Here is a 14,515-nt window from a genome sequence, read left to right as displayed (position 1 = left end):
GATGTTTTCACTTTGCCTTGGAGATACTGGATTGTTGATCGATATATAGATATACGTATCATTACACCCCTAAATATTAGCTGGCTCCAGCTTCTCAAATGTGACGATACACTGCTTATTTCTGTTTTATATCATCAGTAATTCCAAATATTTGTGCTGTGGATTATTAGTTGGACAAAATGAACTATTTAATGGTGTTACCTTTAGCTCTCTGAACTTGTGATGGATGTTTTTCGCAGCTAACATTTTATTGACTAAAAAATCAATTGATTGAAAAAAATGCTAATGACAATGATTGTTTAGGTGCAGTCTTACTGTAAATGACACACATATGTAGCTGTAAAAATAATTCATATGAAGCCAAATACTTCCTCAACAATGTGTAAGCTTTAACTGACAATCACCCGTTAAATGAAAAAGTATTTAAGGCAAAATACTGCAACGAGTGAAGCTGTAGAAAAGACAGATATTTGCTTTCTGAATTTCTGACACTAATAATCTCCACAAAAAAACAAACAAACATGATATTACTGATATTAAGTGGCGATTATTTTACTCTTTACTGTTAAACTTTACAGCAGTGGTTGGTTTACGTTTGTTCCACACAGAGTGGCTGTGATGATGAACCCGCTGCTGGTCCCTCTGTAAACGCTGTGCCCCCTGAGACCAGGGACACCACTGACCCGTTTGGATCTGGATACATGGACTACGTGTCAGACTCGCAGCTGAACACCATTGCTCTGATGTAAGGAAGAAAGGAAGGGGTTAAATCCCACAAGAATAACCCTGACAGTTGTGTGAAGAAAGGGAAGGTCAGGGAAGCAAGTGAGCCTTTTGTAGACTGGCTCTTCAGATAAACATGCAATTTAAACAAGCTTCCCCACCTAAACAGCTTACTAATTGACCAAAAAAGCCAAAATATTGTTAGCACCGTCAGAAAGGAAGTAAAAGCTCCTTTATATCCCACAGATTTAGTTTAATTCCTTAACTTCAAGAGCGAAGCACATAATTTTTTTTACAAAGAAATGTTCTGATGTCAACATATCTACACATTTTCAGGCTCTTATAAAATGAAAAAAAACCAACTTAAATTTAGGATGCAAGCTTATACAGCACCTTTTTTTAAAAATCTGTCAAACTTTTTACTTTCTGTCCATCCAGTGAGGAGGAAGCCATCCAGAAGCAGCCTGATTCTCCAGACTGTCACGAAGATGCTACAGACCTGATCTGTGGACTCATCAGAGAGCTCTCCTCTCTAAAGTTAGTAAATGCTTCTTATTCTTTCCTGTCCAATCTCATTTTTGTCTCCTTTCTTTGGCCACGTGAACCTTTTTACTGAAATCTCCCTCTGCATTCAGCTCCTGCTCCTCACACTTCCTAGTTGAACTCTTAACCCGTAATATCATTGGTCAGTTTCACCCTCGCCTCTGTGCTCTAATTGGCTGAAGTGTGTCTGTTTGGCACCTTGTTGCAAAGGCCATCAAGGGCTAAAGCTTTGAGGTGGATGGACACTGACGGCAACAAATCAGATTGATCTGAACACTATTGAACTCCATCACAGCCAGAATACAACTTGGAGGAGCCATTTAGCACGTGTGTATTTTGCATTGTTATATAGTTTCGTTTGGCATGTAAAGACTATAAAATTTGACCACTAGATAATAGTGTTGCTCTGACTGTCTGACATCACACTGGGTGTTAGACACCCTGTTTTAAAGTCACGGTGGAGGGGAAAAATCACAGTGGAGCATAGGTGTGGTTCTTACTGTAATCACAGCTAACAAAGGCGGCAATTTTAAATCAGATCACTTCAAATTTACATCAAATCACAACATAATCACCTATCATCATTCTGCAATAAATGGGAACATCACCCAAAGATACTTTATTGTTCGGGCATTCACTCATTTCCTGAATACGCGTAAAGAACATTTCTCAAACAATGCAAGTGACTGTATTGTATATTTGAATTTTGACTGACATTTACAACACAACCTGCCCATCCTAGAGCAATACATCTGTAACAAAAAAAATCTATTCATAGGTGTCAGACAGTGACATTTGGATGATCCAAGGGACTATTAGCAATAAAAATATATAAAAAAATAGAAGGTAATTAGTTTTACTCTGTAACTAATTTATCCTCAGCATTTTGTACATGCTTCAATTTGTCCTACTTTTCTCTTTTATTTTAAATGAGTGATTTATGTTTTTGCAAGTGACATGGAAAGACAGTACAGAACAAGTGAAGCATAGTTTAGTACAAATTAAGACAAACATTTCCAACATGAAAACAAACTGCACAGGAAAAGACAAATGGGGGAACTACACTAACAAAGGGTGACAGTAAAAAGGCTGGTTTAGATTAACAAAATTATATATGCCTCTGTTTGTTTGTGTGTGTGTGTGTGTGTGTGTGTGTGTGTGTGTGTGTGTATTTGTGTGTGTGTGTGTGTGTGTGTGTGAGAGAGAGAGAGAGACTGTGTTTGTGTGGGTGGATTGGTTTTCTGTATGAGGAAGAAACAGAAAGTAAGACAGAGAGATAAAATGAAAAGAAAATCAATTTAAATGTTTTTTTAAAGGTTGAGGGATTAGTTAATAAAATGAAGTTAAAAAAAGGCACTGTCATGTTCTTAGAGGGTATCTGGTAACGCCTCAAGGTCAAAGAGAAATGGGAAGGACTGGGGCAAGTCAGGGCAGAATTCACACTTTTTCCCCCCATCTTTTTTCTGTCCTTTATTTTAATTTTCTCCTTTTTTCTGTTGCTTTTCTTTAGTCGCAAAGTCATGGCCGCCCACAGGGAGCTGGAGAACCTGCGCCGCAGCAGTAAAAGTGCAAGGAGCTCTGTACGTTGAGGATTCGTTTCAAGTCCCCGCCATCCTGATTTTACTGTTGCCCTAATGGTTTGTGGGTAATGAAGTGCCATTGTACAAATGTTCAAATATGACACTATACAACCACATTAACTCTTCTTGTATCATTGACAGCTGGCATGTTCAGTTTAATGGCTTTATTGTTCTGGTTCTCCACAAATAAAGCTGAGTGTTATTTATGAAGTCAGTAATCCAAGTATTTTTCTGGAAGTAATTAGTGATACAACCAGACGTAAACCTGCCTCACATGCAGTGGTAGAATAAGTATTCAGATCCCTTACTTAAGTATAAGTACTAATACCAAAAAAAGAGGAAAAAAAACATCCCCAAAAATAGAAGAAAACTTACATGTTTATCAAAATAGTTAGCAATTTTCTGTCATTGGGTCAATTCATTTATCAACTAATCATTGTAGCTGTACTTGTAAGTTGAGGCCTGTTTGTTAATTTTATTTATAACAAATATATTTCATGAACTCTTAGTTTTTATGCTAAAATCTTAATTTGTCAGGAAACTAAAGCTGTCAGATACATTTTGTGAAGTTAAATTTACAATATTTTCCTCTGAGATGTAGTGGAGTAAAAGTATAATGTGACATGAAAAGAAAATACTAAATTAAAGTGTGAGTAACTCAAATTTGTACTTTAGTGCAGTATTTGAGTAAATGTACTTAGTTATATTCCACCACCACTCACATGGCTGGATTTAAAGGTCCAGTGTGTAGTATTTAGGGGCAATTTTCAAAACTATGTTTGCATTAGTTCATCATTACCTGGGAAAAAAAATTGCTGTGTTTTCACTACCTTAGATCGAGCTGGCAGCAGGGCCATTTGTGGTTTTGCGTCGGCCACCGTAGTTCTCCTGCACGCTGGTACAGTTTCAGTTCTTTAACCTACCACTAGATGCCATTAAATCCTACACACTAAACCTTTAAATTCTGTAATGTTTTTCAAAGAATTCAGAGTGATGACAAGAACACACACACACAACCGATGTTTTCACTTTAGATATATGTATATTCACACATATAATAATATTCACACTGAATTGTTCACACACATTTGTCTTCTCAAAGTGACAAGCCCTGAAATGGCATTTTAGAAGAGCCACACATACAATACTCAAAATAAAACAACATGCCTCAGGAACAGGTACAGAACAAGAACACCTCACTCATGTTTGAATTAAAATAATAATAGTGTTAAAATACTGACATGGTCACATGATGTATTAAAGTTATTACTGATGATGACTGCATGTCTTAGGTTTAATAGTGTGTTAATCCCTTAATGCATGGACAGGAGGTTATGAAACTGGACATTTAGTGGCCACGTGTTAAAAAATATGTCTTATTTAAAAATAAAACTTGCATTTCTCTTTAATATGTGTCTTTTTTCCTTCTTTTTTTTTAATCCTCCCAAACATAATATCTGGCAGTCGTTATTCAAAGTACCAAAACAATCGGACGCTGTTAGAGAAGGCGAGGCCGACAAGAAGACCAGCTGGAAAATAACTCCGATCAGCTCGATAGAAGGCTACACAGCAAACGTGCCAAAACATGCAAATGAAAAACAAACCGCATACACGTGAGAATAAAGGAAAGCGCACTCGATAAAGGGAAGTTTCAGCCTTCTGTGTCCTTTTGCTACCTGCCTCCTGCTGGTTCAGCGTCTGGACTTGGCGTACACGGAGCTGTAAGCGCTGTCTACCTTCGGACAAAAGCGCTTGGTGTGAGCTTTGGCCCCCGTGGCTCCGCACAGGGGACACACATACTGCCGCAGATAGGGACACAAAACATCCCCGGCCTGGTTCTTCAGCCAGTGGGATCCGCACACCAAGTCGGACTCTCCGTTGTGTTTGCAGAAACTGCAGAACATGCGCTCAGGTGACGCGGGTGATGCCGGCGGATCCGGTGTTTTGAAGCGAATGCTCCTCTTGCGCTCTTTAGGCCCCCGGGAGCTTGTTGGTCTTGGCTTCAAATCCACCGCGCTTTGTGGATCGTGGAAGTGATCTGCAGCGAACCACAAACCATCAGGTGCGCGTTGATGAGCTACAGAGCCCGGCGGCACCGTGGATCCACAGGGGAGATCTGGCGCGCAGTTTGCCCCGAGCTCGCTGCTTTGGCACACTTGGTTAATGCGCACAGACATCAGAGCCTGGCACAGGTCATCAGACTCTGACTGTGGAGCTTTGGGGGGCGGCAGGGAGGACTCAGTGGCCGTGTGCCGGCCTAGGATCCCTCTAATTGTGTCCGACAGCCCTATGTAGTCTCTCCAGGGCTGGAAACTTTTTCTGTCAGACTCCATGAAGCACGGCAGGTGATGTAACAGCACACAAACCATGCCGTTCATTCTAACTCCCTCTCGGCCAAAATGTTTTCCTCTAGTCTGCCAGACTCTGTCAGTGAGATGATGGAGTTGTTGACGTTGTAATAACGACGTAAAGGACGGCAGACACTCGGCGCTGCGCGCGTAACAACGTTTTGAAGTTGGTAATTGGTAATTGAGTACAAGAGGTGAAAGGCACGCTCCCGGCAGCCAATCACGTGAGCTCATGCCCCGCGTGTGCAGTCAACTTCTCATTTGCTCCAATCAAGTGGAGTGATGCCACTCTTTTCCCTCATGCACACACACTTTGCTTGATCACAGAGGCTATATGGTTTTAGGTTTTGTTCCTTACATTTAAGTCGTTTCAGTGGTAAATGGTGTAGGGAGATAAAGGAAGCTGTTGCAATTTTAGTTGGAACATAGTAGTTAATAATAACACTGCTAAGAATAGTCTGGAATCTTGTTTGTTTCTGTGTAAAAAGTTTTTAATTAATGTAACAATAATGACTGTTTTTTTATCCTTAGGTATTGGTTAAAGAGAAAGTACACCCCCTGAGAGCTTGCTTTCTTTCAAAAACATGGGAAGAAGGTTATGAGCAACTCAACAAGACTGCCAAAATATAACAGGAAATTAAGATAAAACTAACAAGATTTACTAATTTACTAATTTCTTGTAATGACGGACTTTTCTTGCAAAGTTTGTTATGGCCTTTTCCCCGTTTTTGAAAGAAATCTGGTTTTTGAGGGTTAAAATGAATGGAGTCTAAGGCACCACACGAAAACTAACCACAGTCCAGGTGTCCAAGGGTTAAAGCAACAACCTTTACTGCTGTGAGCTGCTTTCAGGAATCCAGAATAAATGAATGCAGAAACATAACACATGCAGATGCTTCCACAAAGGACAGTTGGAGTCTGAATGGTTTGATCAGCATTCAGTGTTTGTATTGGCGTGTCTGTCTGTCCTGTCAGTGAGCAGTGCTGTTTGTTTTATGAAACTTCCTTTTGCTTATGCAACATCCTGCACCAAACATGGTAGTCACAAAAAATCTTGTGCTTGTAAACCAAACCCGCGGCCACTGCAGCAAGGATACAACCTCTGTATATGGGGTGCAGCTCTATCCACTGAGCCACCATGTGCCCCTCATAAGACACTTTTAAGAAAGCATATATTAGCCAGGCCAGATTACAACAACAAAAAAATCTATTTTTATTGCATATGCTTGTGGAAGAAAAAAAACCACTAGGATAAAAATTATAATAAAACTTTATTGATTATTTTAAAATGACGATTTAAGGTACAATACAATTTTAATCACCAAAAATCATCAAAATTGCATTAAAATGACCAGTCTGAATGTGGAGCCTGTCGGGTGTGCATGTCAGCATCCCATGACTCTGACTGATGATCAGGGTCTCTGGTTCTGAGGGAGAAGAGAGGAATGAGTAATTACACGGTGGTGGTAATTGGTAACATTTTTACAGTATCATCTGGGCTTGATCTGAGAAAACATTTACATCAAAACATCACATCAAAAACTGATTTGCACAGGTATTGATAGCAACCTGCAACAATGTCCCACGGGCTGTTGATTACTATTAGCTGTGTGAAGAGAATTTCATTGAAAAAAAATGTCTGTGTTCTGCATTAGCACCACAAAAAGCCTGACTTTATCATCCAAAGCACCAACACTGCAGTGAACTGTTGCTCTGAAAGCAGGACTGTCACTTGACCAACCTGCAGGTGTGTGACAGATTGAGGGCAGAGTAGAGTTCAGGAGTGCTGGGGGTTTGAACTCTTCCCTGATGTGATCCACAAACAGCGGATGTCCCCGACTCGGTGGAGGACGGCGTGATGGGAAGACAGCCAGATACGCCTGTGGGCCCCAAACTCGCAAAACCTGGAGTCACATGCACAAAATGTGTTTAGAACTTCTGTGGTCAAATTATTTCACCTCATTAAAACATCAGTCTACCAGCACTCCACCCTTTGATTTAACTGCGTACTCACTGAGAGCGGTGCTCTCTGTCCTGTTGTGGCTCGGTGCTCCTTTACCTGACAGAGGTGAGTCACACAGATACTGCTGCTTCAGGACGGAAGCCTTGTGTTGCTCAAAATCACGGCGCTGTACACACAAACGGTACAATTTACCATATGAGGGAGTAAGTCGCACATGTGCAAGTCTCAAGTAAATCCCAAGTTGCTGTGGTGAGAATCAAGCAGGTTGAGTCCCTATAAGTCAAGCAAGTCACAAGTCAAGTTGTTTGGCCAGCCAATAAGCTCGCTTATCTTTCTTTGTGGGTTTTGCGGGTGGACGGAGATGGACGTTAGTGGTCATATCACTGATTTTTGAGCTGTAGATTTTACATATTGCCCTTTTTTTACTTATTACAGTCATTAGTGATGCATGATATTGGATTTTTCCCCCCAATATCTGATACATAACAACTCATTTGGCCAATAACCAAAACAGATATATCCACTTTTTTCCCCTACCTAATTTAAGTGATCATCAATTCTCTTCTGTAGTGGAAATGATTGACATACAGTATACTGTTATTGTGATGGCCCGCCAGCAGATGGAGAAAAAATACAATGCTTTTCATTGTATGTAATATTCATTAATTTTGCAAAATAACAAAAATACTTAAACTTAGTGTTTATGTTTTGTACATGTTCACTTGGTTAATAATCAAAAGATAAATCATTTTGCGATATCGCCAGAACTCAGCATGTTGGCCGAATCCGATATTTCATTTTAAAGCCTTAATCTGTTGATACCAATGATGTGCCGATATTATAATGCATCCCTAACAGTCACTGACAACATAATCGTGGAATCTGCATTCCAGTGTGTTTTGACCAACACTTTCCATGAAAGCTGGTCTGTTTTTCAATACTTTTCAGTATATAGGAAACTGAAAATATTACACTTAAAAATGTTAGTTCTTCTAGTCATCTGTCTCAAGTCAAAGTTAAGTTTCAAGTCATGAATACACAGTCAAAGTCATGTTGAGTATCTAATCAAGTCTCAATTTCTCGAATTTGCAACTCAGGTCTGACTCTAATCAAGTTACGTGACTTGAGTCACCCACCTCTGCAATTTACAGAACAACAAGCAGCTTTTTAGGGCAGCATGTTGTTTTGTGGGAGTAATCTACTGTAAATGCACAATGAGAGGAATTCCTCCTCTTTTTGCTCCTCTTGATGTTTCTGCCATTTTCCCCCTTAAAAAGGATTTTGAGGAGTTTTCCCTCATCCGAATCAAGGGTCTACAAACAGAAGGTGCCATACACTGCAGATTGTAAAACCCTTTAAGGCAAATTTGCAAGACAATAACTTTGCAACAATAACTGCCTCATTTTCCTCCCACCTCATGGCTCAGCCGAATGGCAGCATCGGTGAAGGACTGCCTCTCCCTTTCAAAAGTCCTCCTCTGGTGGTCGAGCTCTGCCCAGCGCACCTGAAGACGGTCCCACTCTTCCAAAAAGTAGGAATCAGCCAGTTCAGAGGGGACAGGTGTAGCAAGACTGTCCTGCAGACAGAAAGTAGTTTTTTTTAAGTCTGACATTAAAAGTTCAGATGAGAAAGTGTGTGTGTGTGTGTGTGTGTGTGTGTGTGTGTGTGAGATAGACAATCATACCTGCAGCAGCTGCTGTTGTAATCGGACGAGCTGTTGACTCTCCTTCAGTTCAGTTTCTAGTTGAGCCAGGAGCTTGTCATGGTCGGTACCAGCGCCAGTGTTGCCTTCACAGTCAGGAGAGAGCACATATTGTATTCCTTAATCATTTTTTTGGCAAAAATAAGTTAAAAAATGGGCAGCGTAATTCTTGCTACAGTCAGTCAAAGTAAACGACTGATCTTTAAAGATTGTTCAGTATGGGTGTTCACCTTCAGATGGGATGTCACTCAGTCTCCTCTGCAACTGCCTCCAACTCTGAACCACACCTCCTGTCACATGGTCACCAAGCGCTCTCTCACCTTGATCCAGCGTCTTGTTTTCAGTTTGGGCTTCATCCTGAACATCCACCATGTGTGACAGTGTCTTTAAACAAAACAACAAAAAAAAGGTTAGACTGATGGTATGTTAAATACTCATGCTGGAACAGTATTAAACTTAAAGTTCATTCTTGCCCTTGGAAACAATATCAACAAAAAGTCATTTTAGTAGCTTTTCTGGAGCTTTTGACAGCTTTAAGTGATCTTCCTCAACAGATGGAGTATTCCCAGTTTTAGGGAATAGGAGATGGGAAATTTCCATTTTTTTAAAGCACTTTCAGGAGTTGGTTTTGTCAAATGACTTTTTCAAAAGGAGCGAGGAGGAGTGTGGGATTTAGTGGCGTGTTGTGGTGAAGATTGCAGAATGCAACCAGCTGAAACTTCTCCCATGAGCCAAATATGAATTCCCAGTCTGAATTCCTTCATTGTTCAGGAGGTTTTCACTAAGAGCTGAATTATCCCAAGAAACCTCTTCCTCTCCAAAACAAATAGACGCAGTGATTTAAATGGGTGAAACACTGAATTAAGAAGTTTCACATTAAAAATCATTGTTTTTCCAGTGCTGTTTGTCTTGTCCCTGAGGGGTTGCTAACTACAGTAGGTGATGCAAAAACACAAAAGGCCCTTTGGCTAGCCAGTTTTAGATTTGTCCCTCTGGGCTACTGTAGGAACAACATGGCCAACTTTTTGATGGAGAACTCGCTCATCATGTAGATATAAACGTCTCATTTTTAGGCAACAAAATCATGGCAATTCAGGTTATTTTACATTAAAGAAAACATATTTATGATACTATATCCCTTTTCTGCCAGTATATCCTCCTGAATCCTACACAATGGACCTTCAACCTTTTTGGATAAATGATTGTCTCTTGGGCCCCATGACCAGTGCTAGTTACAGACCAGCACCAGCCTTAGTTAAAAAGACTGTCCTCTTCTACTCACATGCTCCATGTCCACTCTGAGTGCATGAAGTAAAGTGGTGAGGCTGTGGCGCACTTTCATCGCCTCCCTGAGCTCAGCTTCTCTGCGCTCCAGCATCAGACGCAGTATTGCTTCTTCTTGTCTACAAAATCAAGACAACAAGTGAGGATTACAAAAGGTGGAGAACAAATCTGAAGGCTATAATCAGAACCTGATGATAATAAATATCAACTCACTTTGCAGTAGACCTGAGAGATTTGATTGGTTGCTCTCTTTTGCCTCGACCTCCAGGAAGAAAGTTCAACACCTCTATGGCTGGATGGGAAAATGCAAGATGGTAAATATTTTATGCATAACCAAACAACTGCGTGTGACCTATTCTGTGATTTTAACTGTATCAGGACTCACAGGGTCCTTTTTCTTTCTGTCTGTCTGTCAGCTGAGACAGACGCTGCTTCAGTCTGTTGGTGTGCTGCTCTCGAAGCCTCAGCTCAGCCTCCTGCTGGTTACAGCGCAGCTGCAGACGAGTACACTGGCAAGAGATGATTTTGGTATTCAGGTAGCAACAAACCCCACATGGTCTGTCACTCACGCATGCAACTTACTTTGGCCCGTTCACATCTCAGCATGTCCTGAAGCCTGGCCACGTGCTCATCCATTTCCTTCAGTTGCTCCTGAAAATTAGAGGTTTAGTTTTATCCCCTGCATAAGAAGGATTTATCACTTTTTTTTTTTTTCAAATTTTGTTTATTGATTTCCCATACGACACAAGGCTTCAGTTACAGTCAATAAACTATTATTATAATTATTACAATTATTAATTATTATTACTCATGACCCCCCCAGCATCAATAAATGATAGCTAAAAAAGATACAATTGTGAAAAATAAAATGAATGAATAAATAAATAAATAAAGTAAACAGCAAAAACAACAACAACAACAACAACAACAACAACAAAAACAGTGATATGTCAGATAAAACTTAAAGACATGATCATTATGTTCAATCCAATACAAGATGGCAGGCTGTGCTATTGACATATGACAGAAAGGAATTCCAGGTCTTTATAAATGTCTTCCAGACAGTCAGCCTAATTTTTTCCACTTTTAAGAAAATGCAGCACCTCCTTAATCCAGCTCGCATGCGCAGGTGATACTAGGGATTTCCATTTTAACAGTATCAGTTAATAGAGTTGTAAATGCTATCATGTCACTTTTGTTTTTTACTCACCCTGAGGAAGTCTCCTTGCTCCCTGTGCTCCTCCCTGTCAGCCCACCAGGAGCCACTGTGGGAATGCTCATTCAGAGAGTTGGGCTCCCTGAGCAGATTGGAGCCTGTAGTGGACAGAGAGATGACAATAAGTGGAGGTGAGGATCGGATGGTCTGAAGCTTTTGGTTGATGCATCTTTATTTCAAGTAAAAGGTGACAGTTTTACCTGAGAACTCCCGATGTCTTCCAACTTTCTTCTGGCCAAACCTGGAAGTCATCTTGGTGCCGTACTCGCATATTAGCAACAAAGGGACAATTTTACCTTACCTGAGCAGAAAAGTAAAACCTCCTCAGACAGATGCTGCCACTTTTAATTCCAGGTGCGGCCACTTCTGCTAATTAACACTAACAACTCTGCCTGAAGACGCCAGCTTCAAGATGTTAAATGATTCAATCCAACTGCTTCTTTCTAAATTTTAACTTTTTCTGGTTAAAACTGATACACAGTAGGTCACAGCCCCTCCTTTGATAAGATTTAGCTTCAGAGACCTCCATCTGATTGTTAGATATGATTAAGACCAGAATTCTATAGTTGTAAACTACAGTTGAGGAGACAACCGTAAATTATGTGAAACCTAAGAGCAGAATAATCGCTCGCATGACTCTTATTCACACTGGGCTGACTTCTACAGTGAATTTGAATAATGAAAATAAACTATTTCCCTCCTTTTTTTCTGGGAACCACCTTGGACTCCCTCAAGCCCCTTTAACCATTTAACACCTGAGCAAATTGGCTTATTTTCCTAAAAAATTGACTACAAAAATTGACCCAAACAATAGCAAGAAATTAATAAAAAGTTACAAGAAAATCGCCTGATTTTAGGAAAGAAAAAAAAGAAAGATAAGTAAAGTAACAAAAACAAAAATGACCTGAAAAAAGCAAAAATAACAAAATAAATATGCATAATAATAATAAATGTGGAAATATATCATCAATATATAGTTTTCCTTATGTTGTTTTTTACTTTTTATCTGATAGTTTTCTGTTGATTCTCTTTCCCTCTTTCCTGCTAATTTTCAGGTCGTTTTCTTTTCATATTTTACCAATTTTTGGCATTTGGCGAGATGTTTCTTACCAAGTTGCTAATTGCCTTTTTGGCAGTTTTTTTAAAAAAAATCATACCATTATGCTCAAGTTTAAAATGCTCAAATGCTTCTTAAAGGCATCTGAAGGCAGCATAAAAAACTGATGTTGAGTCAGGTTTCAAAGGGTTAACTTGTGCACAGGTTTTAAGGTATTAGTTACTTTTTTTTTTTTAGGAGCTGGAGGCGTTGCAGCTCACATTCAAAGAAATGTCCATGATGGGAGGAGCACACTTGACAATCCCTGAGACACACCCAGATTTACAGGCCCAGCTGGTTTAGGTTAAGCTCAGCATTTTCCAAATCTTCTGTGGAGAGGGAAACTGATTTAAGTCCCAAAATTCACACCATGTCAGCATGTGAATTTGAACATGGCAATGTATTTTGAAAACACAGGATGTATTGCCAACATTTTTAATATATATATTTTTTAATACCAATACACTGGTCCTCACATGAAACAACAACCTCAAAGTCAACACACTTTGAATCTTGTGAGTTAACGGTACTTCCTGACCAGTATTATCTGGTACATTTATGACAATGTGTTTATGTCACATGTCTGCCAAAGTCATTATTTGACCAAGTAAATTAAGTCCAGCAGTTCACCGTACTACAAAACAACCACCACGATCAGATTCAGGTGACCAAAACACACTGAAATCTAAGAGGCTGCAACTTCTATGTCACATCTTCTTTGACCTGTTCATGTCTTTCGTAGAGACAATAAAGTTAAAGCTTTTGAGTCATGGATGTTAATACACAAAATGACCATTTGGAAATAAATTAGCCATGCTGAGTTACCTTGAATTGTTGAGGAAAATGCTCGCAACCCGTCACTGAAAACAGCAAACATATTGATTGATCGAGGTCCACGCTTAACAACAGCAGAACTATATCAAAATATCGGTCCACAAAATCTCACTTATGCATTATAAGTCTCATTTATCCAGACTTCCTAAACACATGCATTTTTTTTTACTAAAACCATAATATTGTAATCTGTATTTTAAGAGAATATAGATAAGTTTCACTTTCAGTTCAGTTTTAAGTAGTAAGGTTTGATAAAAGCGAGTGGGATTGTACAACACAAGCTTTGTGAGATTTTTAATTTTTATTTTTAGGTGTTTTGATATGTTTTTGCTGTTAAACATGGTCCCCAATCAATCGATAAATTAATCTGTTCCCCGTTTTCAGTGGAGGCATGCATAAAAGCTTTCTTTATGAATTCAAGCTAACACAGCATGATAACAATAGATATACAATTGGCCTTTTTGAGGGTTAAGTACACCTCTTTCAAGTGAATGAGAAAACGTGAATTCTCTTTTAAACGGACCAAAATACAAAAATCACATACAGCAATTAGTCAGTGTCCGAAAAAGTAGTTTAATTTTTAAAAGGTTGCCCACAATAGCAAAGTCAGGCTAAGATACAGGCTAACAGTAGTAAAAGTTTTGGTTGATTGGAATATGATTCCAGTATGGAAAATGATCAATGCAACAAGTTACTGCAGCATGATTCATTTAATACAAACCATATTTAGAAGTTTTAAACAGATATATTAACATTGGCTATTTGTTTATATAAAGTGATTTACATGAAATTTTCTACCAGGATTCTCTGTCCAAACAGTGTAAGGCCTTGATGTTTCTTTGTTGTTTTTTTTTTTTAAATTAAAGACAGGAACATACAGGCTAAAAAAAGCAACCTTAACAGGCCGTTAGATATATACAGAAAATAGACTGAATGAAAGGACCATTGCATGCCCTGCACTGACGGGGTTAAAGTCTGTACCATGTTGCTGTACCTTAGAATAGAAGAAACACCTTTACCATTGCCACAAATACATGGATCGTTTAAAATACCAATCAGTTTAGCCCAAAAGCTACCAATATATCTGTTGGCCACACACACAGTTAGTGTTTAGTAAGGATACACGATACAATTGAGTGTGTATATATAACACAACATGTTCTGATTGATGAACAGCACCTGGTTTAAATTAATGTTTGACCTGCCACAATGGACACAGACACCAT

General features: G+C 39.3%; 2 protein-coding genes across 5 annotated transcripts; both read right to left on the bottom strand.

Moving 5' to 3' along the window:
• Positions 1-3,888: 3,888 nt before the first annotated feature.
• nanos3 (nanos homolog 3) lies at positions 3,889-5,348 on the bottom strand. The gene has a single exon (XM_042485597.1). The coding sequence runs from the start codon at positions 5,222-5,224 to the stop codon at positions 4,538-4,540; it is 687 nt and encodes a 228-aa protein (XP_042341531.1). The 5' UTR covers positions 5,225-5,348; the 3' UTR covers positions 3,889-4,537.
• A 1,100-nt stretch (positions 5,349-6,448) lies between these two features.
• Positions 6,449-12,531, bottom strand: si:ch211-286b5.4 (afadin- and alpha-actinin-binding protein). Of its 4 annotated transcripts, XM_042485537.1 has the most exons (13): positions 12,517-12,531; positions 11,560-11,660; positions 11,354-11,457; positions 10,726-10,794; positions 10,529-10,652; positions 10,357-10,435; positions 10,142-10,262; positions 9,090-9,243; positions 8,842-8,945; positions 8,572-8,733; positions 7,209-7,323; positions 6,936-7,098; positions 6,449-6,621 (listed from the first exon to the last, which is right to left on the bottom strand). In XM_042485537.1, the coding sequence occupies exons 2-13, from the start codon at positions 11,609-11,611 to the stop codon at positions 6,537-6,539; spliced, it is 1,332 nt and encodes a 443-aa protein (XP_042341471.1). In that variant the 5' UTR covers positions 11,612-11,660; positions 12,517-12,531; the 3' UTR covers positions 6,449-6,536. The 4 variants fall into 4 exon arrangements, with proteins under 4 accessions (XP_042341471.1, XP_042341474.1, XP_042341472.1 ...); XM_042485540.1 differs by lacking the exon at positions 12,517-12,531 and having other exon boundaries at positions 7,254-7,323; positions 11,560-11,821; XM_042485538.1 differs by lacking the exon at positions 12,517-12,531 and having other exon boundaries at positions 10,529-10,622; positions 11,560-11,818.
• Positions 12,532-14,515: the final 1,984 nt, after the last annotated feature.

The sequence above is a fragment of the Plectropomus leopardus genome, chromosome 4, assembly GCF_008729295.1.
Source record: "Plectropomus leopardus isolate mb chromosome 4, YSFRI_Pleo_2.0, whole genome shotgun sequence".
NCBI lineage: Eukaryota > Metazoa > Chordata > Actinopteri > Perciformes > Serranidae > Plectropomus > Plectropomus leopardus.
The sequence above is the reverse complement of the archived record's forward strand: the minus strand, read 5'-3'. Positions and strand labels throughout refer to the sequence as shown.

Excerpts from the sequence above, each read along its gene's own strand:
- si:ch211-286b5.4 (XM_042485537.1), bottom strand. The coding sequence starts at position 11,611 with ATGACTTCCAGGTTTGGCCAGAAGAAAGTTGGAAGACATCGGGAGTTC. Across the intron at positions 10,653-10,725 it reads TGAGATGTGAACGGGCCAAA|TGTACTCGTCTGCAGCTGCG; the intron begins GTAAGTTGCATG and ends ATCTCTTGCCAG. Across the intron at positions 8,946-9,089 it reads GAGTGACATCCCATCTGAAG|GCAACACTGGCGCTGGTACC; the intron begins GTGAACACCCAT and ends CTGACTGTGAAG.
- nanos3 (XM_042485597.1), bottom strand. The coding sequence starts at position 5,224 with ATGAACGGCATGGTTTGTGTGCTGTTACATCACCTGCCGTGCTTCATG.